The sequence below is a fragment of the Grampus griseus genome (genome assembly GCF_964374135.1).
Source record: "Grampus griseus genome assembly, chromosome: 11".
Classification (NCBI taxonomy): Eukaryota; Metazoa; Chordata; class Mammalia; order Artiodactyla; family Delphinidae; genus Grampus; species Grampus griseus.
In genome coordinates this window covers 2,560,206-2,588,130 of record NC_139005.1, presented here as the reverse complement: position 1 = coordinate 2,588,130, position 27,925 = coordinate 2,560,206, and the positions used below count along the sequence as shown (strand labels likewise).

The 27,925-nt window shown below is 43.5% G+C and overlaps 1 protein-coding gene across 1 annotated transcript; it reads left to right on the top strand.

Annotated features, from left to right (window-relative positions):
• The first annotated feature begins 211 nt into the window (after positions 1–211).
• CCDC77 (coiled-coil domain containing 77) lies at positions 212–26,706 on the top strand. The gene is made up of 12 exons (XM_082666747.1): positions 212–269; positions 3,247–3,299; positions 4,911–5,154; positions 8,174–8,316; positions 15,542–15,638; positions 16,533–16,605; positions 18,406–18,497; positions 19,433–19,581; positions 22,947–23,163; positions 24,402–24,527; positions 24,626–24,778; positions 25,662–26,706. Exons 2-12 carry the CDS (start codon positions 3,262–3,264, stop codon positions 25,806–25,808), a joined length of 1,479 nt encoding a protein of 492 aa, XP_082522873.1. The 5' UTR covers positions 212–269; positions 3,247–3,261; the 3' UTR covers positions 25,809–26,706.
• Positions 26,707–27,925: the final 1,219 nt, after the last annotated feature.

The following is a 27,925-nucleotide window of genomic DNA, read 5'->3' as shown; positions in this document are numbered from 1 at the left end:
GGTTGCTCGCGTGCCACCTCCTCCATCCAGAGAGCTGTGTGCAGAAGGAAAACTACACTTCCCGGCGACCTCTGCGGGGCAAGGCGCGCGAGGGAGGGCGGGAAGGGGCGGGCCTCTGTGTGAACAGCTTTTCTATTGGTGCGCAATCCAGAGGGCTGTGTAAACCAGTGGGCGATTGGACGGGGTCTTGCACGTTCCGTGGCGCCGCGACGCCCGGTGGTTTGACTTGTTTTTCGGTTGGGCTCTCGGCGTCTGCGGCTCTGGGCGACGTGAGTGGAGTTCCGGGTTACGGAACGGGGGTCAGGGAAGGGGTCTGGGGAGGAAAAGGCGGGTTGCGGGGAAGAAGCTGCGGGAGTAGTGCGAAGGGGAGGGGTGTGAGTCTGAGAGGGCGCGTCGGGAGGCCGGAGGGAACCGTTAGCATCTGCCGGAGGACTGGTGGGGCGGGGGAGGGCGCTGGAGGATGGGAGGCTGTGGTCACCGGGGGTCAACACGGGGCGAAATGGAGAAAAGAGTACGGAATGTGGGCCCCTGGAATTCCCTCACTCCCCGCCGGTCTTAGCCTCACTTTCCTCACTTGTAAAGTTGAGGGGTAATAAAAATACTAAACAGAGTTGTGGAGTAAAGAAAATAATAAATGTTCAAGTGCTAAGCAGATGTTAATTGTAAATAGATAAGCTATAAATATATACACCTAAACAGGGGTGTCACAGGGATGGATAGAAGCTGGATGAAACTCAGTAGTTTGTCTATAAACAAGGGTATCGTTCTTTCGGGAGATAGAACCATGTTCTCACCTACAGGGAACGTACCCCGTCGTGGGAGAGGTGATAGCCACAAAGAACTCTACTGTGTTCAGTTTTAGACAATTACAAATGGGATTCTTTTGCAGTTAGTTCATTTTTGGATGGAGAGACGCAGAGAAGAGATGGAGGAGGTAGTATTTGAGTTTTCGTGCGGAGATGGGATTTCATTAAGTGAAATTATGAGAGTGGAGGGAAGTATTGGCCCGCTGGAGGGAGGCTCATGAACAAAGGCACGGAGGCAAGGTTATCTGGAAACCAAGGGCACGTTAGGGGAGTGGAGGGAAGTAAGGTAGGAGAGGTAGGTTTGGTCCTTAAATTTAAAAAGACATGACGTTTAGGCAGAGTTTGATTTAGTGCATTAGACTCTCAGGAGCCATGGATGAATGTTACGACTTATTAGAAGATGGTCCAGGAGAGGGGCGGGTGGTAGAAGAGTTAAGCCATTGTAGTAGGGTGGGGAAGAAGATGTGGAGATCCTGAGTTAACATGGCCATTGTCCGAATATACAGGAGTTTCATACGGTTGGATGAAAGGGTCAAGAGAAGGAGTATTGAAGTGATGAATTTAAATTTTCAAGTCCAACATAGAGTATGGATACCAAGGGGGAAAGCAGGGGTGGGATGAATTGGGAGATTGGGATTGACATATATGCACTATTGATGTTATGTAAAAAGATATCTAACGAGCACGTACTGTAGAGCACAGGGAACTCTACTCAGTGCTCTGTGGTGACCTAAATGGGAAGGAAATCCAAAAAAGAGGGGATATATGTATACGTAGAGCTGATTCACTTTGCTGTACAGTAGAAACTAACACAATATTGTAAAGCAACTATAATAAAAATTTAAAAAATAAAATTTCAAGTCCAGGTGGTTTGGAAGATGCTGAATTATTAACTAAAATATGAAAAAAGGAATATGTTTGGATGACAAAGATGCTGTATTTGGTTTGGGAAGTGTTAGCTTTGAGGTGCTAAAAAATATGTGACTTGAATGATTTTTTTTTTTTTAATATTAAGGAGTTTCATAGGTCAATTTTGACTAAATCTTTGGGTTCATGACCCAGGAGTGAGCTGCTTCAGTCTGGGATTTTTTTTTTTTTTTAAGTTAAACATTTCAAGCTCCAGTGGGACATGTAGGTGAAAATGTCTGTTACATAATTGGAAATTCAAGTCAGGAGATGAAAAGAGATGTCATTTATTCATTAAACAAGTACTTGTTAGTCACTCTTTGCCAGGTAGTGTTTTAGATGATACAGGTAATCATAAAAGCAGTGGGAATAATGATGTTCCTGAAGAAATGGATAGAGGAAGTAGTAAAGAAAGTTGAAGACAGAGCCTTTTTTTTTTTTTTTTTTTTAAATTTATTTGGCTCTGCCGGGTCTTAGTTGCGACATGCGGGATCTAGTTCCCTGACGAGAGATGGAACCAGGCCCCCTGCATTGGGAGCGTGGAGTCTTAACCACTGGACCACCAGGGAAGTCCCTGAAGACAGAACCTTTTGAACCAAGGGAGTAAAATTTTCAGTGAAAACAGCAGTCACCTGCATTTATTGAGTGCTTAAATGTGTTGGACACGTGCTCAGCCCTTTTGTTCATTTAATCCTTACACCAACCTATGACATAATGCTATTATTATCCCCATTTTCTAATAAGTAACTGAAGTTTAGAGAGGTTAAGTAAAAGCTTGCCTGAGGTCACACAACTAACAGGGGACAGAACCTTGACTCAAATCCAAGTCTGTCTGATTTCAGAGCTCTCAACGACAAAGCAATATTTTAGAAGGGAGATTAACACTGTCAAATGCAGGAGTGACTTGTTGAATGGAGGAGGATGGGAAATGATAGACACAGCTCACCAAATAAAGATAATATCAATGGCTTTGTATTTATCTTAAATTTAGCATGATGGGTCCTCTACCTTAATATCCACTTAATTTCTCTTGGTTATTAGAAACTTTTCGGCATCTCCCTCTCCTATAATTTCAGCAAAAGGATTGTAAATTTGTTTTGCATGTAAATTTGTTGCAGTAAACCTTCATACTAAGGCTGTTCTTTTGTCTGCTTGTCCATTGAAAAACTAAATGCCATTCTGATTTTATTTGAAAATAATAATAAGGAAGAATGCCTTCATAGAATTTCAGGATTTGGAACTACTTTAAAGAATACTACATTCTAAAACATCACATTCTGGGGTGTCCCCTGGTGGTCCAGTGGCTAAGACTCCACCTTCCAATGCAGGGGGCACGGGTTCGTTCCCTGGTCGGGGAACTAAGATCCCACGTGCCCAGCAGTGTGGCAAAAAAAATAAATAAATAAAAAATAAAACATCACATTCTGATGCTGTCAGAAGCACATCTGATGCTGGTGGGGAGGGACCTGTCTGTACGTCCTGTACTTTTTTTCTGTTCCTGACACCTCATTTTGAGTTTTTGTGTATTTGGCAGGTGGGAAAGGACAGCATGAACTTTACCCCGACGCAATCTCCTGTCTGCAGAAAGTAAGACATTTGCTTATTTTTGAGCTGTTGAAATAAAGAATCCAGACTTCTGTCACCTTAGTACACATTGGCTTAGGAACTAGAAGAGTTTTGGATTTGGACTATATTAGACCTCATTTCTCTAATTATGTGGAATTTAGATTAAAAACTAGGACATAGTAAATGTTAACACAAGAATACAGGCATTTTATGTGGGCCTCATATGGTGCCAGTGGACCCTTGGATTATAGAGGAAACAACCAATAGACAAACACAGGGGACTTCGGACTCTGCCTCTGTGTCAACCTGCATGATGCCTCATCTTCATCCTCATTGCCACACTCTCGTTTGCAGAATCTCAGAAATACCTCTTAGTTTATCTATTAACCTATATCCCAGAGTTATAAGGCAACACCTTTTCAAAACATGAAACTAAGTACAGTAATATTTCTGTTGTGAGCTTTTGATGATTGAGAAAATATTTGTTCTTCATGCTAGCTGAAAGTGGATTTTAATGTCTTTCCTGTACGTGCTCACTTATTAAAAGTGCTGCCCATAACCTTCATTAACTACAACTCGGGGCTTCTGGTATAAAATTTCTCTACTCTGTGCTCTATTTTGTTGTTGTATAATAAATTGCAGGCAGTTAGCCAAAGTGGATTAATTCTCACATGAGGATTTCTCCACTTACGTATCATTTGTTTTCTAACTTTCATTGTTTTCAGCTTAAGTCTCTTGTTTGCTAAAAGCAAACAAACAAAAAATCCCTCTGGTCCAGCCTTTGATTAGCCTTTGATCTTGGCTGGTCTTGGTCCATGTAATTCAAGTCTTTGATGCTAGAGACTAGGGTCTGATTGGTCGTGTGGTTACTGACTAGCCTGTATTTTCTAATCCTGAATCTTTATCATGCCCTTCCTTAAAAGTTTTCCCACTTATATATCTACCCCTAAAAATAAACTGTTTCATTATGCATGTTTTAATCTTAAATGGCAATATCGTCTGTATATGCATCTACATACATTTTTGCATTTAATGTTTGGATAATTCATTCATATTCATACATGTATCTAATTCATAGTTTCTATAACTTTGAGAATATTCCACTGTATGAATATACCATAGTTTATCCACTATCCTATCAAACAGACATTGGAAGCTTTACTGTTTTTGTTATCACAAATAATGTTATTATGAACATTTTTGTATGTGTTACCTCATATGTCTGTGCAGATAAAAGAAATTGCAATTTTACTAGATTGTGCCAATTTACTGTCTATAGTTTCACCAAATTATACTCCATCAACAGCACATAAGTTCCTATTGCTGTATGTCTTATAGTATCAAATTTTTGACTGTCACTATCTGGTCTTACCTAGTTGATATTCCTTTTTTTTTTTTTAATGATTTTTTTTTACTCTCTAACTTGTATTTTGAATCCAGCCTTAAACCTTTAATACCTGGAAAGCAGTTCATAAGATTATTCACAAACCTGTAACATCAGACTTTCAAGGTTTGTGAGCACCTTAATTATAAGCACTTTAAGGACATAAACCTGATTTTTAATTTAAGAAATTGTAACATCTCATAAATGTCCAGACAGTTTCTGAACGTGTCCTTCCTAATCTCACACAGGCTGACGGCTCTCCCCAAGCAGGAGGCTGCCGGTGGCTTCAGTGGCCCCACCAGGTGGAAGGGGGTGTCTTTCTCCGATTCCGTGCAGTCAACTCCCTTGCCTTCAGTGGAAGATCGTCTGGCCGTCCTCTGCCCTTCTCAGGAGCTTCTAGAATATTACCAGAAGATGATGTCTGAGTGTGAGGCAGAAAACGAGGGCCTGTTGAAGAAGCTGGAGCTGTACAGAGAGGCCTGCGAAGGGCAGGTGAGGAGGAGCCGGTGCCCCCTCGTGCACTCTGCGTGAGCCCGTCCCTTGCTGAGAAGGCCTTTGAGTGCCAGCTGGTGTCACAGTACACTTGTCAACATCCTCTTTCTTTTTTTTAATTAATTAATTTATTTATTTTTGGTTGCGTTGGGTCTTCGTTGCAGTGCGTGGGCTTCTTATCGCGGTGGCTTCTCTTGTTGCGGAGCACAGGCTCTAGGCTCGCGGGCTTCAGTAGTTGTGGCTCGTGGGCTCAATAGTTGTGGTTCGCGGGCTCTAGAGCGCAGGCTTAGTAGTTGTGGCGCACAGGCTTAGTTGCTCCGCGGCATGTGGGATCTTCCCGGACCAGGGCTCAAACCCATGTCCCCTGCATTGGCAGGCAGATTCTTAACCACTGCGCCACCAGCAAAGTCCTCAACATCCTCTTTTGATCCCCTCCACCCCAGCTGAGCTGCCCACCGTCTGGGTGCCCCGTTGGATCACGATGCCCTAAAGTGCTCCATCTCTAAAGTCTTCACTCTTTGTCTCAGCCTCTTGTGCACCTCTGGTTCTCTCTCCCTCACACCTGACCTCGCTTTGGTGTTGCCTGCACAGCTCCTGGCTTCTCAGTGTGCTCAGGGCAGCAGGGCAGCTTCTGGCCACCGTGTCCCGCTTCTAACCCGAAGCCCATGGGCTTCTCTCCAGTAGTCTAGTCGCTGTGCTGCCTGCACGCGGCCCTGCTCATCTGCACCCCTTGCCCGGCAGAAGCCCTCCCTGTGGCTTAACCCCATCCTCGACCACCTGTGTCCTGGAGCAGGGCTTCTCAGCCTTGGCCTTACCGACGTGAGGGCTGATGATTCTTTGTTGTGAGGACCGTCCTGTGTATGCAGGATGTGTAGCAGCATCCCAGGCCTCTACTCGCTGGATACCGGTAGCCCACCCCACCCCCAAGTTGTGACAGTCCAGAATGCCCCCAGATGTTGCCAGATTTCTCCTGGGGGCATAGGCAAAACCACCCCAGTTGAGAACCACTGTCCTAGAAAGGTCACAGGTCATTACAGGATAAATTCATGGTAAACAAATCATCTGTATCCTCAGTCACCACGCAGCAGTTTTCTTACCCATCAGTGGTCGGCTCCCCGTCCCTGCACGCCTGTGCCCTGCCTTCACTGCTCCCCTCCTGCCCGCAGGCTCCCTGTCTCCTCAGGCAGCCTTGCTTCCCAGTTCACAGAGGGAACACCAGCTTCCTGCCCATCCACACACAGTCACCTGCGTCCGTATCCATCTCCTCCTCCTTACTGATCCAGGGACCACAGTGAGCTGAATGATCCAGCACTTTCTCTGCTACCCAACCCCCTTTCTTTCCTAAGAAACCCTGCTTTGCTACCTCGCCTCTTTGTGGTTTTTTTTTTTTTTTTAATTTATTTTTTGGCCATGCTGCACGGCTTTCAGGATCTCAGTTCCCCGACCAGGGATTGAACCCAGGCCATGGCGGTGAAAGCCCCAAATCTTAACTATTAGGCCATCAGGGAACTCCCCTTTGTGTTCTGTTTTTAACCTCTTGCCTGACGTTGGCTTTTCCTCCTCAGTATATGGACAGATTCAAGTCTTTCCCAACAAAAGAGAAAGGCACCCCTCTAGCTGCACCCCCACCTACTCTCAGTGGGGAGGCGCCTTCTTTCCCAGCCACCCTTCCGGAATAGTTTGACTTCCTCACCCACTCGGCGACTCCTTGACTGTGGTTGGGTCCTGTCCTCGCTGCTCCACCTGTGGACTCCAGGACCTGCTGCCAAAATTACCTCATCTCTCTGTGCCCTTTGCAGTGTTTGTCACTGTCGACGTCTCCTTTCCCAAAACTCTGCTCCCGTCTTGATTCCGGTGTCATTTTTCTTTCCCAGTGTCTGTCGCCCTCTCTGACCGGTTCTCAGTGTCCGTTGACAGCTCTCCTTCCTTAGTCTTCCCAAGTTCTTCCCGACTCCACCGTAAATGATCTCATTTTATCCCTGCATTGTAGTTCTGCCTATGGGACTGTGACATCCAGGTAACTAGTGCTGACTCGTTCTCCTCCTGAGCTCCAGGGTGGTGTGTCTGTATCTGAACGAACCTCCTTTTCCTCTCCCTGCCCATGTGTGCGCATAGACCACTGCCATTTCCCTCCATTCACCCCTGTCTCTTAACTTTTCTTTATTCTGTGCCTTCGTGACTGGTGTCATTGCCTGCAGTTCTGCCCAGCCCTCCATTCAGTCATTCGCTAAGACCCACTGATTCTGCGTCCTGAATGTCGCTCAGTCCCTTCCGGCCACCTCATCACTGCTGCTGCCGCACTATTCAAACTCCAGTTTCATCTCACCTGAGCATCTTCCACGGTCCCAGCCTCCAGCGCCACACCACCCCGGCCGCCTCTCACTTTCCACTCCAGCGATGCTGAGGTCCTCGTGGTCGGCCAAGCATTTCCGGCTCTTTGCTGGTTTGTGCTGGTTTACCACGCTCTTTCCCGAGAGCACTGCCCTCTGCTTGTCTCTAACGGCCTTCCTTTCAGGCTTCAGCTTTCTGGTGGTGGACTCTGACTTCCCCCAACAGGCTCCAGATTCTTCTCCTGCCGTACCTTCCCCCTCTACCATTTTACCGTGCGTGCTTCTCCATTAAATAATTCTTGCATTTTAATTGTTGGCATGTCTGTCTCCCCACACAATTCCTCAGCTCTGTAGGCAAGAATCATACCTTTTCATCTTTGTTTTCCGGAATTTCATAACAATGCTTCTTACCTAGAAAGCATTAAAAGTGTGACTAGAACAGGTGGATCACGTGGCGTCCTGGGTTCTCTCGTCTGTAAAAGGAACCGTGAGAGCTCTGATGTTGAATGCAAACGTCACGCTCACTTTGTAGTTTTCAACTTGTCTGTACACAGCCTGTTGTTGTCATTTGGATCCTGTATTGATGAAACCATCTGCTTTGTAATATTTCTACGTGAACTGACTCTGCCGCATCCAACGAGAGATACTCCTATGAAGCCCAGTGTGTTTTCAACTAACTTTTTCCCCAGCATAAACTTGAATGGGATTTGCAGCAAAGGGAGGAAGAGATTGCTGAGCTGCGGAAAGCTCTAAGCGACGTGCAGGTCTGCCTCTTCCAGGAGCGGGAGCATGTCTTACGCCTCTACTCAGAAAACGACCGACTGAGAATCAGGTACCAAGTGAGAGAAGGGAAATGTTGGGGGTATATTTCTAAATCAAGCTCAACAAGATACATTTCTCTGTGGTCCTTCTCTTAGGTTGCATTCCCAGGGGACAGGCTCTGAGATGGAGATTTGCCGGCACGATGGTTAGCAGGGAGGCTCTTAGGAAGAACAGCTATGAGCAGATTTGGGTTGAGGGAGAATTTGAACTGTGGTAGAGTCCACCGAGGTAACAGAGGCCTTAGCCAACCCCACAGCGGGTGGTCAGTCATTGCATGCAGGCTGCCACCAGGGAGATAAGCTCGGGAGAGGCAGCCCCCTTCAGTCAAGGGCAGCTCCCGGGTTATGGGCATCTTGGTCCTGAGGGCAGCATCTGAGCAGTGTCCCATGGCATCCACTACAGTGCACTTTTTTTTTATTGTGGTAAAATATACTTAACCTAAAATGTACCATTTTAATCATTTTTAAGTGTAGAGTTCAATATCAGTAAGTACATTCACGTCATCGTGCAGCCATACCACCATCCACCTCCAGAACTTTTTCATCATCCCAAACACTAAACCCTAACTCCCCATTTCCCCTCCCCCAGCCGCTAGTAACCACTCTTCTATTTTCTGTCTCTATGTATTTGACTATTCTAGGCCTCATATAAGTGGAATCATACGGTATTTGTCCTTTTGTGTCTGGCTTATTTCACTTAGCATAATTTTTTCAGGGTTCATCCACATTGTACAACATGTGTGTCAGAATTTCATTCCTTTTTAAGGCCAAGTGATATTCCATTGTATGTATACACCACATTTTGTTTATCCATTCATGTGTTGATGGACATTTGAGTTGTTTGAACCTTCTAGCTGTTGTGAATAACCCTGCTCTGGACATGGGTGTACAAATACCCGTTCAAGTTCCTGCTTTCAGTTCTTTTGTGTATCTATCCAGAAGTGGAATTGTTGGATCAAATGCTAATTCTGTGTTTAATTATTTGTTTTGAAGAACCAGCATACTGTTTTCCACAGTGGCTGCACCATTTTACATTCCCACCAGCAGTGCACAAGGGTTCCAGTTTCTTCTAAAGCACGCCAGCACTTGTTTTCCATTTTTTAAAAAAATTTATTTATTTATTTATTTATTTTTGGCTGTGTTGGGTCTTCGTTGCTGCACACAGGCTTTCTCTAGTTGCGGTGAACGGGGGCTACTCTTTGCTGCGGTGCGCAGGCTTCTCATTGCAGTGGCTTCTCTTGTTGCGGAGCACAGGCTCTAGGCGCGCGAACTTCAGTGGTTGTGGCTCGCAGGCTCTAGAGCGCAGGCTCAATAGTTGTGGCGCACAGACTTAGTTGCTCCATGGCATGTGGGAATCTTCCCGGACTAGGGCTTGAACCCATGTCCCCTGCATCGGCAGGCGGATTCTTAACCACTGCGCCACTAGGGAAGTCCCTGTTTTCCATTTTTTAATAATAAGCCATCCTTATGGATGTCAAGTAGTATCTCGTTATTTTGATTTGCATTGCCCTAATGATTACTGATGATGAGCATTTTTTCCATTGCTTATTGGTCGTTTGTATATTTTCTTTAGAGAAATGTCTATTTCAGTCCTTTGCCCATTTTCGAATCGAGTTGCTTTTTGCTGTTATTTAGTCTTAGGAGTTCTCTATATATTCTGGATATTAATCCCTTATCAGATAAGTGATTTGCAAGTGTTCTCTCCCATTCTGACAGTTGCCGTTTTACGCTTTTAATAGTGTTCTTTGATGCAGTAAAGTTTTTAATGTTCATAAGGTCCAATTTGTATATTTTTCCTTTTATTGCTTCTGCTTTTGGTGTCAAATCCAAGAAATCATTGCCAAATCCAATATCACTATGGTTTTTTCCTAAGAGTTTTATAGTTTTCTTTTTTTTTTAATTTATTTATTTAATTTATTTATTTATTTTTGGCTGTGTTGGGTCTTCATTGCTGCACGCGGGCTTCTCACTGTGGTGGCTTCTCTTGTTGCGGAGCACAGGCTCCAGGTGCGTGGGCTTCAGTAGTTGTGGCACATGGGCTCAGTAGTTGTGTCTCACTGGCTCTAGAGCGCAGGCTCAGTAGTTGTGGCACACGGGCTTAGCTGCTCTGCGGTGTGTGGGATCTTCCCGGACCAGGACTCGAACCCGTGTCCCCTGCAATGGCAGGCGGATTCTTAACCACTGCGCCACCAGGGAAGCCCAGAGTTTTATAGTTTTCGATCTTACATTTAGATTTTTGATCCATTTTGAGTTAATTTTTGTATATGTATTAGGTAAGGGTCCAACTTCATTCTTTTGCACGTGGATACCTAGTTTTCCCAGGACCGTTTGTTGAAAAGACTTTTTCCCCATTGAAAGTTGAAAATCATTTGACCATCTATGCAGGACTTATTTATGGTCTCTCTATTGTATTTTGTTGGTCTATTTGTCCGTCATTATGCCAGTACCACACTGTTTTGTGTGTGTATATGTGTGTGTGTTGTTTTGTTTTGGCCACATTGCATGGCATGCACGATCTTAGTTCCCTGACCAGGGATCGAACCCGTGCCCCCTGCAGTGGAAGTGCGGAGTAGTAACTGCTGGATTGCCAGGGAATTCCCTTTGTTGTTGTTTGGAGTACCACACTGTTTTGATTACTGTAGTTTTGTACTAAAGTTTTGAAATCAAGCAGTGTGAGCCCTCCAACTTTGTTCTTTTTCAAGATTATTTTGACTATTTGGAGTCCCCTGAGGTTCCATATGAATTTTAGGGTAGATTTTTCTATTTCTGTAAAAAAATTTGGGATTTTTATAGGAATTGCACTGAATCTATAGATTGCTCTGAGTCATATTGACATCTTAATGTTACATCTTCCAATCCATGGACACAGAATGTCTTCCCACTTGTTTATTCTTTCATTTCTTTCAGCAGTGTTTTCGGTGTGTAAATCTTTCCCTTCCTTGGTTAATTCCTGCATGTTTTATTCTTTTTGATGCTATTGTATATCAAATTCTTTTCTTAATTTCCTTTTCGGATTGTTGACAGTGTATAGAAATGCATGTTGAATTTGTGTTATGCTCCTTTGCTGAATTCACTTACTAGTTCCAAGAGTTTTTTGCGGAACCCTTAGGGTTTTCTATGTATAAAATCGTGTCATCTGTGAACAAAGGTAATTTTATTTCTTGCTTTCCTATTTGGGTGTCTTTTCTTTCTTTTTCTTCTCTACTTGCTCTGGCTAGGACTTCCAATACTTTGTTAAATAGAAGTTGTAAAATGGGCATCCTTGTCTTGTTCTTGGTCTTAGAAGAGAATTTTCAGTCTTTCACCATTGAGTATGATGTTAGCTGTGGATTTTTCATATGTGGCTTTTATTGTGCAGAGGTTGTTTCCTTCCATCCCTAATTTGTTGAATGTTTTTGTCACAAAAGGGTGTTGAATGTTGTCAGATGCGTTTTCTGTATCAGATGATGATCGTATGTTTTCTTCCTTCACTCTGTTAATGTGCTGTATTACTTTGATCGATTTTCATATGTTGAACCATGCTTGCTTGCATTCCAGGAATGAATTCCACTTAACATATGGTGTATAATCCTTTTAATATGCTGCTGAATACCAGTTTGCTAATATTTTGTTGAGGATTTTTATATCAATGTTCATAAGGGATATTGGTCTGTAGTAGTTCTGTAATGTTTGTCTGGCTTTGGCATCAGGGCACTGCTGGCTTCATAGGAAGTGCTAGGAAGTGTCACCTTTTCTTCAATTTTTGGAAAAGTTTGAGAATGATTGGTGTTAGTCCTTTAAATGTTTAGTTGAATTCACCACTGAAGCCGTCAGGTCGAGGGTTTTTCTTTGTTGGGAGGTTTTTGATTTACTGATTTAATCTCCTTAATAGTTTCAGCCTTGACCTCATGCCTAGCTTCCCTGGGCCATACTGAAAGCTCACCTTCCACGTCACCTGATTTATGGGTCAGAGTAATGTTCCAAAGTATGGAAAAGTTGTCTCCAGAAGCTGAGGAGTTCTTCCTGCATTATGCTTCCTTCTTGGTGGTGGTCGGTGTGAGGTGCAGGGATTTGTCCCTGCCAGTATCCTGGCAAGCCTACATCAGACTCCTAAAACTTCACTCATGTGCCTCGTAGGGTTTACCTCTGACCCTTTAGAGCTCATGTAAGGTTCTAACACACTCGCCACTTCTTGTCTATCCAGTCTGATTTAATAGGACATCTCAGTAGTGAACTGATATGATGTGTGGAATGGCCAGATCCAGGTCCTTTTGGACAAATTTGATAGAGAGCAGAAGAGTTAACGAGGTCCTAGGGAAGCCTGTAAAAGTATACTGTTGTTCCCCTCACATGAATGAGAACTGCTCTGGTCCTGTTACGAGTGGGAAGGAATACATTTGCTTAATCAGTAGCCACATGCTGTGTACCTAAAACCAAGTTAATTTGCTCTAGCAAAAATACTGCTACATCTGGCAGTCACCGGAATTGGACCTACTTGGTAGTAGCCCACTGTTACTGTGTGGTTTTGCATGAGTCATACTTGTGAATGGATGGGGATTTGATGGGGACCTCCACCCCTGCATCCTTTAGGTCTTTATTTGCCATCGTGGCTGGGGTGGGGTGGGGCAGTTTCAGAGGCTGCCACTTGCTTTAGCACAGAAACCAAGAAAGCAGTTTGGAGGCTTTGCCAGCTACCAATTATGTCCATTCCAATTATACGTTTGGAGATGGGGGAAATGACCACTGACTGGGTCTGGATCCAGTGGACCCACTTTGAGCTTGAGCTGGACCTGGACCAAAATTCCATTTATTGCATGGTTCCCAAATGCCCTAGATAATGCTCACGTCACCAGGTGTCAGCTGAGACTCTGCATCCAGCAATCCTTGAAAGGTCTGGGTATTTCCTTTCCCACAGTGTACGATTACTTGAGTAAATGGCTTAAGCCCTTGGAGGTAATGAGGGAATCATTACAATGTACACTTGCTGTGGTATCACCAGGTCTTACTTCCTGGGAGATACAGCTTCTCCTTTAGGTAACAGTCTCTGGGTCTTAAAACTAGCAGAGGTATGGAAAATGGGTCAGAGATTGTGAGTTTGTATAGAATATACAGCCCCCAGCTCCGCCCCATTTTTTTTTTTCTCTCTTGGCTGTGCTGCGCAGCATGTGGGATCTTAGTTCCCCAACCAGGGATGGAACCCATGCCCCCTGCAGTGGAAGTGCGGTGTCCTAACCACTGGACGGCCAGGGAAGTCCCCCCCGCCATCTTTAATTTTATTTAATTGTTTAAGCTATACCCTGTTGATCACTCATCTGTCTTGCTCCTAAGAACACTGTGTTCTGTAACACATCGTATCACAGGCTCTGAAATGTCATTTTAAAATTTGCTTCCTTGGTCCATTTCTGGTATCAACTGTCTTTGGTTGGGTTCCCTGGAAAACAAACTCTGCAATGGAGATTTGCTTGCAGGAGGTGTGTTGGGGAGTGCTCTCAGGAATAAACCACCTGTGAGGGAGTAAGGGAAGTCTGAGTGGGCAGAAGTTGAACTGCGATTCAGTTACAGTAGGTCTCAGTCACTGCCATGGGATTGACATATATACACTAATATGTATAAAATAGATAACTAATAAGAACCTGCTGTATAAAAAAATAAAATTCAAAAAAATTTAGAGGTAAGGTCTAGATAAATCCTATTTAATTTAATTTAGTTAATTTTTTGGAGCCTGTTGCAGATGCTGACTCCTCTCTGTTGACCTTTTCTTTTTTAAATTTATTTTTGGCTGCATTGGGTCTTCGTTGCTGCGTGTGGGCTTTTCTCTAGTTGCGGCGAGCGGGGGCTACTCTTCGTTGCGGTGCGCGGGCTTCTCATTGCGGTGGCTTCTCTTGTTGCAGAGAACGGGCTCTAGGTTCGCGAGCTCAGTAGTTGTGACTTGCAAGCTCTAGAGCGCAGGCTCAGTAGTTGTGGCGCACGGGCTCTGGGCTCGTGGGCTCAGTAGTTGTGGCTTGCAGGCTCTAGAGCGCAGGCTCAGTAGTTGTGGTGCACAGGCTTAGTTGCTCTGCGGCATGTGGGATCTTCCCGGACCAGGGCTTGAACCCGTGTCCCCTGCACTGGCAGGCGATTCTTAATCACTGCGCCACCAGGGAAGCCCTGACTTTTTTTTAATTGATGTATAGTTCATTGACAATGTTTCAGGTGTACAGAAAAGTGGTTCATTTATACATATGTATATCTATATGTATGTATGTATGTATGTACACATATACATCTATTTTTCAGATTCTTATATAAGTTATTAAAGAATACTGAGTAGAGTTCCCTGTGCTATACAGTAGGTCCTTGTTGGATATCTATTTTATATATAGTGGTGTGTATCTGTTAATCCCAAACTCCTAATTTATCCCTCCACTGCTTCCCCTTCGGTAACTGTAAGTCTGTTTTCTATGTCTATGAGTCTATTTCTGTTTTGTAAACCGTAAGTTTGTTTTCTATGTCTATAAGTCTATTTCTGTTTTGTAAATAAGTTCATTTGTATAATTTTTTTTAGATTCCACATATAAGTGATATCGTATGATATTTGTCTTTCTCTGTCTGACTCACTTCACTTAGTATGATAATCTCTAGGTCCATCCATGTTGCTGCAAATGGCATTATTTCATTATTTTTATGGCTGAGTAATATTCCATTGTGTATATGTGTGTGTGTGTGTGTGTGTGTGTGTGTGTGTGTGTGTATGTACCACATCTTTATCCATTCCTCTGTTGATGGACACTTAGGTTGCTTCCACGTCTTGGCTATTATATTCAATAAACAGTGCTGCTGTGAACACTGGGGTGCATGTATCTTTTCAAATTAGATAGTTTTCATCTTTTCTAGATATATGCCCAGGAGTGGGATTGCTGGATCATATGGTAATTCTATTTTTAGTTTTTTAAGGAACCTCCATACTGATTTCCATAGTGGCTGCACCAATTTACATTCCCACCAACAGTGTAGGAGGGTTAATCCTATTTAATTTTAACTTGAGGTTATCATTGCTTTAAAAATAAATGAGGGACTTCCCTGACAGTCCAGTGGTTAAGACTCTGCGCTTCCATTGCAGGGAGCATGGGTTTGATCTCTGGTCGGAGAACTAAAGATCCTGCATGCCAAGTGGCATCACCAAAAAAAAAAAAAGAAAAAAAAGTCAGAAGGGAGAGCCTTTAAGCAAAAATTTACTTACTCTGGACACTGTTTGCTTATTCTCTATGAGAATTGCAGGGAGCTAGAAGACAAGAAGAAGATTCAGAATCTCTTGGCTCTTGTGGGAACAGACACTGGAGAAGTGACCTATTTTTATAAGGAGCCTCCCAACAAGGTAAGTAGTCCTTTGTATAGCAGGGTGGGCATGGCTTTTACAAAATACAAGCTGGGGTCCATAATCAGAATAATTTTGGTACTTGTTAAAGAAGCTAGAAGGAGAATTAGTTATGGTAGTCTCACATTTACCTAAGTTTTCAAAGCATTTTCTCTAATTACAAAGAGCTTTGTGAGTTTTTTTCAAAAACCTTGGAAGTAACATTGTTTACCCCGTTTCACCGTTTGGAAACCTAAAGCTCAGAGGAGATGTTTTGGATGAGATTAGAGAGAACAGCAGGAGCAGACTTAGTGTGGGAACAAGTTTCAGTACTAGTTTCTTTTTAAATCTTTGTTTATACTGATGACAAAATTCATGCATGGTCTTTGTTAAAATAACACACATATTTCAGGAATCTAATATAAAAGTGGCAGTCTCCCATAATTCTGTACCCCAGAGATAAAGCTCTTTTTCCATTCATATAGAAATATTTGTGTATTTGAGATTTTCCTTTTTTCACTTCTGTAAGCAGTTCTTCAATGAGCAGTTTTTGTACATATCTATATGTGCATACTTCTGTGTTTCTGTTACTTTCCTAAAGGACCTTGTCAAAGACTGCTTTTTTTTTTTTTGGCCAATATTACCAAATAACCCTGAAGTTTTATTTTTTCATTTATATCACCAACACTGGTTTTATCCAATTTATATTCAAAACACTGGGTTTTATCCAATTTGTTACTTTGTCCACTTTGGTCTCTCATATGCATGACATCCTCATATGATTGTATCGATTTTGACCAATTTAATTTACGAATAATGTTTAATCTGCAGAACTAAAGCTAAAAAGTGAAATATTGCATTTATAAGAAGGCTATTTCTGTACCTTTTTTTTTCTCTTTTTTTTTGATTCTTCAGGTCAGCATTTTCCAAAAGACTATCCAAGCTGTAGAAGTAAGTGAACAGAATGAATCTTCAGCTTTCAGAGCAGGTACCAACCACATTATTAGAAATTCTTATTGATGCAGGATTAAAAAGCACAGTACAAATAATTAGAAACTTTTTCATACCATATAGTGATAATGAATGTTCGTAATGATGCCTCTGGAGTCTAAGGCCTTATTGAGCTGCCTTTTTTTTAAACCTTTCCATGACGTTTTAATGAAGTAGAATAAAAAATATATAATTAACATGCTTATGGTGGTAAGTCATAAAACAGATTTGGACAACTTCTGGAATCCCAGACTATTAATTAGCCTCTCTAAGCCTCAGTCTCCTTATCCTTCTCTCTCTTTTTTTAATGGAAATCCCAATTTTATTTCTTTTTCTTTTTTTTAGTTGAGATATAATTGACATATAACATTAGTTTCTAGTGTACAACATAGTAATTTGATATTTGTATATATTACAAAATGTTCACCACAGCAAGTCTAGTTAACATGCATCACTACGCATGTGGTTACAAGTTGTTTTTTTGTGTGTGATGGGAGGTTTTAAGATCTAGTCTCTTACAAAGAAAATGAAAACTTTAATTTGAAAATGTATGTGCATCCCAATGTTCACAGCAGTATTATTTATAATGGCCAAGATATGGAAGCAACCCAAGTGTTCATCAATAGATGAATGGATAAAGAAGATGTGGTGTGTATATATACACACAGTGGAATACTACTCAGCCATAAAAAGGAATGGAGTCTTGGCATTTTCAGCAACATGGATGGATTTAGAGGGCATTATGCTAAGTGAAATAAGCCAGACAGAGAAAGACAATATCATATGTTATTACTTACATGTGGAAGCTAAAAAATAAAGCAAACTAGTGAGAATAACAAAACAGAAACTGACTCACAGATACAGAGAACAAACTAGTGGTTACCAGTCGGGAGAGGGAAGGGAGGAGAGGTGAAATAGGGGTAGGGGGTTAACAGGTACCAACCACTATGTATAAAATAAATAAGCTACAAGGCTATATTGTACAGCACAGGGAATACAGCCAATACTTCATAATAACTATAAATGGAGTATAATCTGTAAAAAATTTGAATCATTGTGTTGTACACCTGAAACTAATGTAAATTAACTATACCTCAATTTAAAAAAAGAAAAAAATAAATAAGCTTCTTTTTTTTTAATGTTTATTTATTTATTTTGGCTGTGCCGGATCTTAGTTGCGGCACGCAGGGTCTTCGCTGTGGCATGTTTACTTGCGGTATGCAGGATCTTTAGTTGTGGCATGCAGGCTTCTTAGTTGTGGCATGCACTTGTGATCTAGTTCTCTGACCAGGGATTGAACCCGGTCCCCCTGCATTGGGAGCACGGCGTCTTACCCACTGGACTACCAGGGAAGTCCCTAAATAAGCTTCTTGAATTATCTAAAGAATTAAATTATGTTTAGTGCAATGTTAGTGTTGCTTATTTTTAAAATCATCTTGTCCATTGAAAATTGGGTTATACATTATAACTAAAATGTTTGGACTTAGTATTTTTATTCATTACCCTTTCTAATTAAATAAGATTTTACAAAGAAAATAGACAACTCCAAACAAAATTGAGTAGTGTATTCTTCAGAAAGATGAATATTACTATCCAGATGATATCCTAGCAGAGTTCCCTTAAGAGATTCCTCTTTGAACAATTTACCACTATAGTTATTGTACATTGTCTTTTTTCTTCCTTTCCTTCCCTTACAGATAAAGGAAACCAAACTCCTCTGCAAAGGTAATGCTGATGCTTGAATAGCAGAAAGAAAAGCTAAGTAAAGGTCTCCCCTCACTTTTATGTTCTATTTTAGATTCTAAAGGCAGCAGGAGAAAACCAGCAGTGAGACGGAAGGAGGAGAGTGCCCAGCTGCACCAGAGGGACGTGGAGACCCTCATCCTGCAGGTACAGACCACAACCATTTCTGTCCACCAGCCTGGCTCGGGCGTCACATATGCCTAGTGCCTCCTTGCCCACATGGTCCATCCAGACGCCATGTGATTGGAAGGCTGAGGTTCTTAATTTCCCAGAGTTCTGTGTTACAACCGTTACCCTGTATTCCACCATTCTAGCAGTGCTTTTCTGAACCTGCAGTTCGTTCAGCTCGTAGGCCGAGCCCTCCCAACAAAGCCATCACAGTCAGAACTCCCTCTGGAGCTGGCGCCGAGACACACAGAGCTGCAGTTGTCTGTCCCGATACACTGACCTTCAGGGATGAGTCCATTTGTCTGGTGCGTGTGTTCTAAAGTCTAGGAAAGTAGCAAGTCGTCCTCTAACCACCTGGTCTCTCTATGTCACTTGCAACCGTGATTTTTCATCTAGTTGCACTCAGTTCCTGTCCTCGTCAGGGGGCGTATTGATTTGAATGGCTGTTTCCACCTGTGGCCAGTAGCTCCATGTGGGGTTGTGGCGGCCAGCCCCAGAGAAGGAAGTTACGTTATACACATTCTGCTCTACTTGTTAAACTTAACAGTGAAGAAACGGGCCATTCTCTCTCTGTGCAACTAGGCAGTCTTAAAAGGGAGACGGTCCTAGAAGTCCAGAAAGGGAGGTGGTGAGAAGATGAGAGTCCCAGGTAGGGGAGACTGGCTTTTCCAGCTTTCCTGGTGTGATGTAGGTGTTTTGCTCGGTGTGGACGGAGTCTGTTCTTGTGTCGCCTAAGCCCACTTGTAAGACAGTGAAGAGGAGTCCAGCTGAGATTTTTCTCCTGTTTGTTGTGTTGCTGTGCTTTTGTTCGTGGGGTTTTTGTTTTTAAACTTTTCTGGAGAAAGGCTCACTTAGAGGTGAGAAGTGAGTGGGGGAGGGCAGGAGTGGACACCTCGCCCCTTTGGCCCGTCCAGGTGGAAGCGCTGCAGGCCCAGCTGGAGGAGCGGAGCAGGCTCTCGCAGGAGCAGGTGGCGGGGCTCATGGAGGAGAGGCGGATCCGCATGGAGGAAGTGCAGGCTCACCAGCAGAGGGATCGGGAGAGAGTCGCAGAGCTCACCAGAAAGTGAGTGTTCAAGAGGGCCGCACCAGTGGGTTTAAGGCGTTTGCCGCTGGTTTAGAAGGTGGCAGTCCTGTCCGTTCGCAGCACGGGGTCCCGGCGCTGAGGACGTGTCTTGTCAGACGCCCGCCTCTCTCCAGGCTCCTGGGTGCGCTGATGCTTCTCCTAAAGGGCTGGGGGGATTCCACACACTCCCTTCAACCCATTTGCGGGTTTTAGCTTGATCTTATTGTCAAGAAATGTCCTTTTCTCCACTGATGTGTTACCTGACTCAGTATAACATACCTGCACAAGAAAATGGAAACTATCTGAACCTACTGTTTTGCCCCAGACCTGCCTGCCTGTCCCCCCGCTTTCTGCAGTCTGCTTTCGTCCCCCCATTTTACTAAGTGTGCCCTCTCTGACGTCATCACTGATTTCTTAATTTCTGTGACCAGTTACCTCTGCACAGTCCCAGCTGTAATGAGTGTCTCTCTATGTGTCTGGCCCCTCTGATCACCCCCTCTTTGAAATTAGTCTCCCTTGGTTCCTGCAGCACCTGTCTTTCCCTCCTGTCTAACCCTCCTCAGCCTTCTGTCCACTTCCAGTGGCCAGAGCTGGGCTGTAAAGGCATCTTCAGGCGAATATGTTTGAACACCTCAAATTTACTGTGATTGAAACTCAACTTTCTCTTTCCCAACGAGCACCCCTCCCCCACCTCAAACCTGCTACTTCATTCTTTTCCCATTTCTTTTTTTTTGTGTGTAATTTATTTTATTTTATTTATTTTATTTTTGGCTGCGTTAGGTCTTCATTCCTGCACACGGGCTTTCTCTAGTTGTGGCGAGTGGGGCTACTCTTCGTTGCAGTGCGCGGGCTTCTCATTGCAGTGGCTTTTCTCGTTGCGGAGCACGGGCTCTAGGCGCACGGGCTTCAGTAGTTGTGGCACATGGGCTCAGTAGTTGTGGCTCACGGGCTCTAGAGCACAGGCTCAGTAGTTGTGGCACACGGGCTTAGTTGCTCCGCGGCATGTGGGATCTTCCCAGACCAGGGGTGGGACCCATGTCCCTTGCATTGGCAGGTGGATTCTTAACCACTGCACCACCAGGGAAGCCCCCCATTTAGTTTAATGCTGTCACATCCACCTAGTTTACCAAGCTGGGAACCTCAGGATGATCTTCGACTCCTGGCTCTCCTGTTCCCTAATTCCAGACCCTGTCAGGTGTGAGCCTGAGAAACCTGTCCAGTCCATTCTCTGCCCTGTTTGTCGTACCACCTTGGCCCAGGCTGTGTTCTTGTTTAAATTGTTGCAGTAACTAACTGTGCTTCCTGGCACTGGTCCCCTTGTGCTCTGCAGACTTCCTCACTGCGTGTATCTTCTGATGGAGTCCTGCTGCCTCAGCCCTTAGGAGCCTCATCCCTCAGTCTCTGCTCCTCTGTGGCTGTAGTTCACCTCATTCTTCAGTCAGACCAGTAACACCATTGTTCACAGAGCACTTGCGGTGTAGCAGGCCCCTCACTATGCAGTGCCACCCCTTCTCTGACACCTTTCCCAAGCAGAGGTACACGTCTCCTCCCCCATTTCCTGTGATGACCAGCATGACTGCGTGGTGGGCCTTTTCACCTTCTGTTATAACTGTGTCTTTGTTCCCAGGGTCTGGCTGTAGCCTCTGCCCTGCTCCGTGTGCACAACAAATAATTCTGGAAGACTTGCTGATTTAGCTTACCTTCTCCTTTCTGCATTAAACTTCCTACATTTTAAAATAGTTTTTCACGTTGCCTTCTTCGTCCTGTTGTGTTTTTTATTTGTCTTCTCAGACTTTCTTTAGTGTCTCTTCCTCCATTTTAAAGTGTGGTCACTAGAATTGGAGGTGATACTCAAGTTGAGCTCTCTGATCAGTGCAGGTAGAAGGTGCCTCCCAGCCCTCGGCAGGCTCTGCTGCTTTTAACATAGTGTCATGTTTGCATTTGGCTGGTACTTCTCCGTTTTTATTGTTGGTATTTTGTGCTTAAGCATAGCAGCTCCACTCTTTGTTGGGTTTTAATTGTTTTTAAGGGAACAATATTTTTAAATTGTCATGGTAAATTGTAACTTTATATCTGTCTTCCAGATTATTAATAACCATCCTAGTTTAGCGCCATCTGCGTATCTGAGCACACAATCAGCTCCTTCCATTAGCTCATCATCCTGAGAGTATTGAATGGCATGAAATCCAAGGCTATTAATGGCTGCCCTTTAGGTGTCACTTTCAAACCATTTGTACGCTAACAAGATCATGCTTTCCCAGTTTGTAACTGAGACCATAACATAAGATAGAATAAAATAACTTGTTGAAAGCAAGAGCAGTGCTTGTGATAACTGAATCAATTTCTCCCTCTTTATACACGTGTGCACGTACCTAAATAAGGATATATATGTGTATTTTCTGTATATAATATATATATTCCTCTGGTGACAGTTACCTTTCTGGCATTATGTTATCATTTTCCCCTTATCTCTGTACTGTGTTACTCATGAAAAGAACTACATGGATCTGACATTTGTTCAGTGGAAAACTGCAGTGGTTGCCTCACGGTATTTAATACCTTTTGCAAGCAGTTTGATCATTTGATACAGTATTTTTCTAGCTGTTGATATTAAACTAATGAGTTCTAACTCTTAGGGATATTCTTTTCTGAAGATGGAAACATCATTTGCCTTTTCCTAAATCTCAGTCAGCAGGAATCTATATTTAGTACCTGTGTGTATCCAGCAGTTGGTACTGTCCTTGATGATCTAGTGGTATCGGGGCAAAAATAAATGATAAATAAGGTTAAGCGAGTGTCAAATTACAGCGCAGGGACGTAGATTTAAAGCGATGGGGAATTTCAGAGAATGAAGAGACTGCGTGGGCTGAAGTGGCTGAGGTGCCGCCATAGAGGAAGTTGATCTCGAAAAAAGGCCAGGATTTGATGTTGGGCAGCTTACACGTGGAGCACAGCACAGAAAAAAGCAAAGCTGTTTTGACATTTTAGAACTCGTGTTAACCTTCATTCAGAACACCATGGTTTAGTTCTTTATTGTAAAGTCTGATGCCTGGGAAAAGTCCATACTTAGGCTGTGTGTAAATATTTCTATAGTCCTTCTAATCATATAACCTGAAATCAGCCCTCGGGAGAATATCTGTAATGACCAGTGTGTGAACCAGTGTAGATGCTTATACTTTGTCCAGTAACATATATAAGATTGCCAGTGAACAGATGAAGCGTGTTTTTAAAACTGCTAATAATATTTTACAGAAGTTACATATTGTACCATCTTTGAGGACCTGTGTCTTTGCTTTGTTTGGAATAACTGTGTCACATGTGCTATAGAAGCATCCTCATGTCCACATTTGTACATTCTTTCCTAGTCTCCATCACGCCAAGGAACTGCTCTACGAGAGCACCAAAGACTTCTTGCAACTCAAATTTGAAAACCAAAGTAAGGAGAAGTCCTGGATGCTTGAAAAGGATCATTTGATGTCAAAGATTAAGCAATACAGGGTGCAGTGTAAGAAGAAAGAAGATAAAAGTGGAAAAGTTTGGCCAGTTCATGAGAGCCATTACAACCAAAATGAATACATTAAGGTAGTTTCCTCTTTTACAGAATTTTTTTTTTTCTTTCTGGAATTGTTGAAAGAACTCAGAGAATTTCAAAGAACCTAATAATTGTCAAATAAGATCTATTTAGTCCGGGAAGCTGTTGTAGCAGCAACCTCAAGAAGTAGGTTTCAAAGAGTAGCTCATCATTATAGTGTTTGCACATTCAGAAAATTAAAGTATGGCTCGATCGATAAATTCATTCAACAATTACTTGTCGCAGTCCTACGCTGAGCTAGGCTCTGGGGCAGTAAACAAGCTGTTACATTCTAATGGGTGAGAAACAACAGCAACATTAACAAATAACCAAGGAAACGATGGGTTATAAAAAAGTGGTACTGGGAGTTCCCTGGTGGCCAGTGGTTAGGATTCTGGGCTCTCACTGCCATGGGCCCGGTTCAGTCCCTGGTTGGGGAACTGAGATCACACAAGCCACGTAGCGCGGCCAAAAAAACACCCCAAAAAATTTAAATTAAAAAAAAATTAAGAAGTGGTACTAAGGAATAAAACGATTGTATGAAGATTATATATTGTTGTTGGAGGTGTACTTTCATAGAGAAGCACAGGGACACCGTCTTAAGTCTGGTGTTTTTGCTGAGACCTGAAAAACGGGACTGAGCTTGCCACACAGACCTCGGGGAAGAGCATGAGGCAGAGCGAAGAGCCGGTGTGAGGGAGGAGGTCGTCGTGGGCCTGGAGGAATGAGCTCGGAGGTTGGGGGGGCGGCCCTCACGTGGGGCCTTCCCGGTCCTGCTGAGAAGACGCAGCGCTCAGCTTTTCTATGTCTTTGAAGGATTGTGTGTAAGGAAGTGACTTCTGATTTGGGTTTTTTCAAGATCATTCTGGCTGCTCAATGGAACATGCGTATTTTAAGTGTTGTTGATGTTTTTTCCTTTTTAAAGAAGAACTTCAGAAATATGTCCCAAAACATATGTTGTAATGTCTTACTTGGTACAGTTCTGAACTCCATTATCTGACTCTTCCCAGAGCCAAAAATATTTGTTTTATTTTAAAGAATTTCTACTGTGTACACTTTAGGGAAAAAGCTAAGAGATTCCTCTAGAAATAGGTTTTCAAACATTCTCCAGAGTTCCTTGCTGGAGTCTTGTTGCTTAACTCATTCTGTACTTCTAGAAATCCTTTCTTTCCTTTCTTTACCTCAGTGCTATATGAGTAGTCTGAATTCCAGAACAGAGTATTAATTTCTTTTTCCTTTTGACCTACAGTCCCTGAAGGAAAAGATAGTACAAGAGAAAAAGCTGTCCAGCATGTACCAAGAGCAGTGCATTTCCCTAGAAGAAGAACTTGCCCAAATTCGTGAGGAGGAGGGAGTGAGGAGAGAGATCTTTAAGGTGTGAAGTTCTCTGCACTCGCGACGGGGTGGGCAGTGCAGCTGGCGCGGGGATGCTCCCTCAGCTCCACAAATGCCCTCCTGTGTCCCTGTGTTTAGGATCGCACCAACAAGATGGGGAGGCGTCTACAGGTCATGACGAAACGCTACGAGGCCTTGGAGAAACGACGTGTCTTGGAAGTAGAAGGCTTTAAGACAGATATTAAGGCTCTCAAGCAAAAACTGAAAGACTTGGAGCAGATGCTCTATAAGGTAATTGATCCTGAATTACCAAGAGGGAGAAAAGAGGTGCAGGTGAGCCGACGGGCACGAGGGCCCCTCAGAGGAAAGCTGGGCCGCATCCCCACCCTTTCACTCTCACAAAAATCAGTTTAAACAGTGCATGCCGGAGGGAGGACAGAATAGACTGAAGTAATTGAATGACGGCATCATCATGCTCCCACCTAAGCTAAACTCAACAGAAATGTTCATCCCGCCCAATTCGAGAAGTAGATTCAAGGAACTGTGTCTACGGGGAATTCCCTGGCGGTCCAGAGATTTGTACTCGGCGCTTTCACTGCCAGGGCCGGGGTTCAGTACCTGGTCGGGGAACTAAGATCCACGAGCTGCGCGGCGCGGCCGAAAGGAAACAAAGCACTGTGTCTGTTTCGCAGATGGGGAAAGTGAGTAGCTGAGCTAAAAAGCAATTTTTCCTGTCAGACCTGGCTTTGTGCAGAATCTGAGTTACCCTCAGTGCCTCCTTAGAGAGGTTTAACCGGTCATGCACACACCCGGAATGATCACTGTGCCACAAGCAGGTTAATGACAGAAAAGAAGAGATGCTTTCTTTCATTGTTTGGCAAATTTACTAATAAAGTTTATATCGGTCTCTTCCTTTTACTCATTGTTAATTGCTGATTGACCTCTATCTCAAGGCTCCTTTACTATTGTGTGGGAAAGCAAAGCGTCTCATGCCTTTTGTGCCTTAATTCCACTCCGTATTTTCCTTCTTTTAGCTAGTCACTAAACTAAGGATCGAAGCTGTCCTATGTACTAAAAGACTCATAGAAAGGAGCCAACAGAGCCTGGTCTTTATGACTGGTTTCTCTCTGGCATCTGCCGTAATCATTTCTTCTTCTTCTTTTCAAATCTCTAGGCAACACTTAACACCCGGGCAAACCAGGATCTTGCCATCCTGTGTGAGGTTCGTGACAGCAACAGACGGGCACATAGAATACAAGGAGAACTGAAGAACCTCAAGTCCAAAGTATTCAGCCTGGAGAACGAACTTAGACTCTGTTGATGTTTACTTTTTAGGACTGGCACACGTCTGGAGTAGGTCTGCTTCCTGAAATGTGAGGAAAAGGTCACCTTCTCCCAGAAACCGTAGGCACAGAGTTGTCTAGGGTAGTGGTACCCATTATTATAAAGGCAAGGTAAAGATGAGCTTTTTTTGCATCCTAAGCTTTATGATTTTTTGCTGTCCTGTTAACCTTTTCTGTGTTTTTTTTTTTGGGGGGGTGGGGCTGGGGGTGTGATTTGGTCTGGATTATAATCTGAATTATTTACAGACTTTCCCACATTATTTCTCCCATTTATAATGACAGGGTTGTTTTTGTTTTTGTTTTTTTTAAGAGACAATGACAAAAAAGAAAGCTTTTGTGCTGTGAGCTTGGCTGAGTGTTAGTGGGAGGAACGCCCACCCCAGGAGATAAAGACTCTGGTCTCAGTTTGCCTTTCTCCTGGGCAGAGGGCAAAGGCTGCAAATCACAGCCTGTCAAACGCGAATCGGCCGCAGTTCTGTCAGCCCTGAGCTGTAGGGCCTGAGTTCCTTTCTGGACACCCCATCTCAGGAAGTTTCACCAGAGGGCACCAGAGGCCCTACTCTTAAGCAAAATGTTTGTCTGGGAAACGAAAGGTGCCACTTTGGTAAGCATGAGTGAAACTTCAATGATCCTTGTATGAAAATTTCAGTGTTTTACCAGTACTATGGTTCTTTTTTTTCTTTTTCGTTACGCGGGCCTCTCACTGTTGTGGCCTCTCCCGTTGCGGAGCACAGGCTCCGGACACGCAGGCTCAGCGGCCATGGCTCATGGGCCCAGCTGCTCCGCGGCATGTGGGATCTTCCCGGTCTGGGGCACGAACCTGTGTCTCCTGCATCGGCAGGCGGACTCTCAACCACTGCACCACCAGGGAAGCCCCAGTACTATGGTTTTTTAAAAATAATGTATATATTTTAATTTAACTATTTTTCAATAAAATATATATTTGAAAATCTTCTATTTGAGTTTCCTATAATCGCTTGTTAAAACCACTTTTACACTTTATTGATGACTCAGTTTACTTACCTAGTCCATGGTTTCTACAGTGCTCTACAAGTATTAAAGTTCTCCTAAATGCATCCCTTGAAATCGTCTCGTTTTGGAGGTAGCAAAGATAGTGTAAGATGACGACACTAAAACCGTATCCATCTTTTCCATCTCTGTCCTTCTTCTAGGCAAATAGCTGTGCACTTGGGGCAGAGTCGTTGTGAATGTACCTGGACAGCCTCTGGGAATTCAGTTGGTCTTGGCTTAGTATAGCATCATTCTGTTGCCCACGACGAAGGAAAGAACTCAGCGTTTCATATTTGTGTTAAGGAAAAGTGGTGATTAAACTGTCAGTAGGAGATACTGCTTTTTCTTTTTCCCCAAAGCCTATGATAGCAGATCAAGCGCCTTTCGCTGATAAACAGACGGATTCCCAGAGGGACCAGTCCTGGGCTTCAGAGGCATGTACGTCAGTGGGCGGTGCTTCCTTTTGTCCTAATAACACTTGAGGCCTTAGCTATCCATCACTGTTGCTGTTTGATGCTGGGCAAAACAAAAAGGCTTATCAAATCACAGGATTTCAGAATAAGAAGGAAGCTTAGAGATTTTATTTCATATGCGACTTAGGCCTCCCCCCACTGGGTTCAGCAGTGAGTCAATAACGTTTCTAGCACCCCGGCCTCAATTCCAGCGACGTTCGTCGGTCTTCATATTAACCACACACTAGTGTAGCCGCTCTCTAAACCTCATTGTCAGTTAAAGCTACTCCGTCACCAAGAGGCAGTAAAGAGTAGTGGGAAGAGCACAGGCTTTGGAGACTCACAGATGTAGGTTCCGTCATGCCTCTCACTAGAATTCCAGGCTCCAGTCTCTACCTAAACAATGGAGATCAAGCTACCTGCTTAAGCAGCGTGACTGAGGATTAAGAAAGAGAAAATATAGTAGCGGGAGTATGTGAAGAATTCTTACAACTCAGCGATAGAAAACAACACAGAAAGTGGCCCAGGGATCCAAATAGGCATTTCTCCAAGAAAATATACAAGTGGACAACAAGCCCATGAAAAGATGCTCAACATTAGTTACTAAAGAAGTGGAATCAACAATGAGATGC

Excerpts from the sequence above, each read along its gene's own strand:
- CCDC77 (XM_082666747.1), top strand. The coding sequence starts at position 3,262 with ATGAACTTTACCCCGACGCAATCTCCTGTCTGCAGAAA. Across the intron at positions 5,155-8,173 it reads GAGAGGCCTGCGAAGGGCAG|CATAAACTTGAATGGGATTT; the intron begins GTGAGGAGGAGC and ends CTTTTTCCCCAG. Across the intron at positions 15,639-16,532 it reads ATAAGGAGCCTCCCAACAAG|GTCAGCATTTTCCAAAAGAC; the intron begins GTAAGTAGTCCT and ends TTGATTCTTCAG.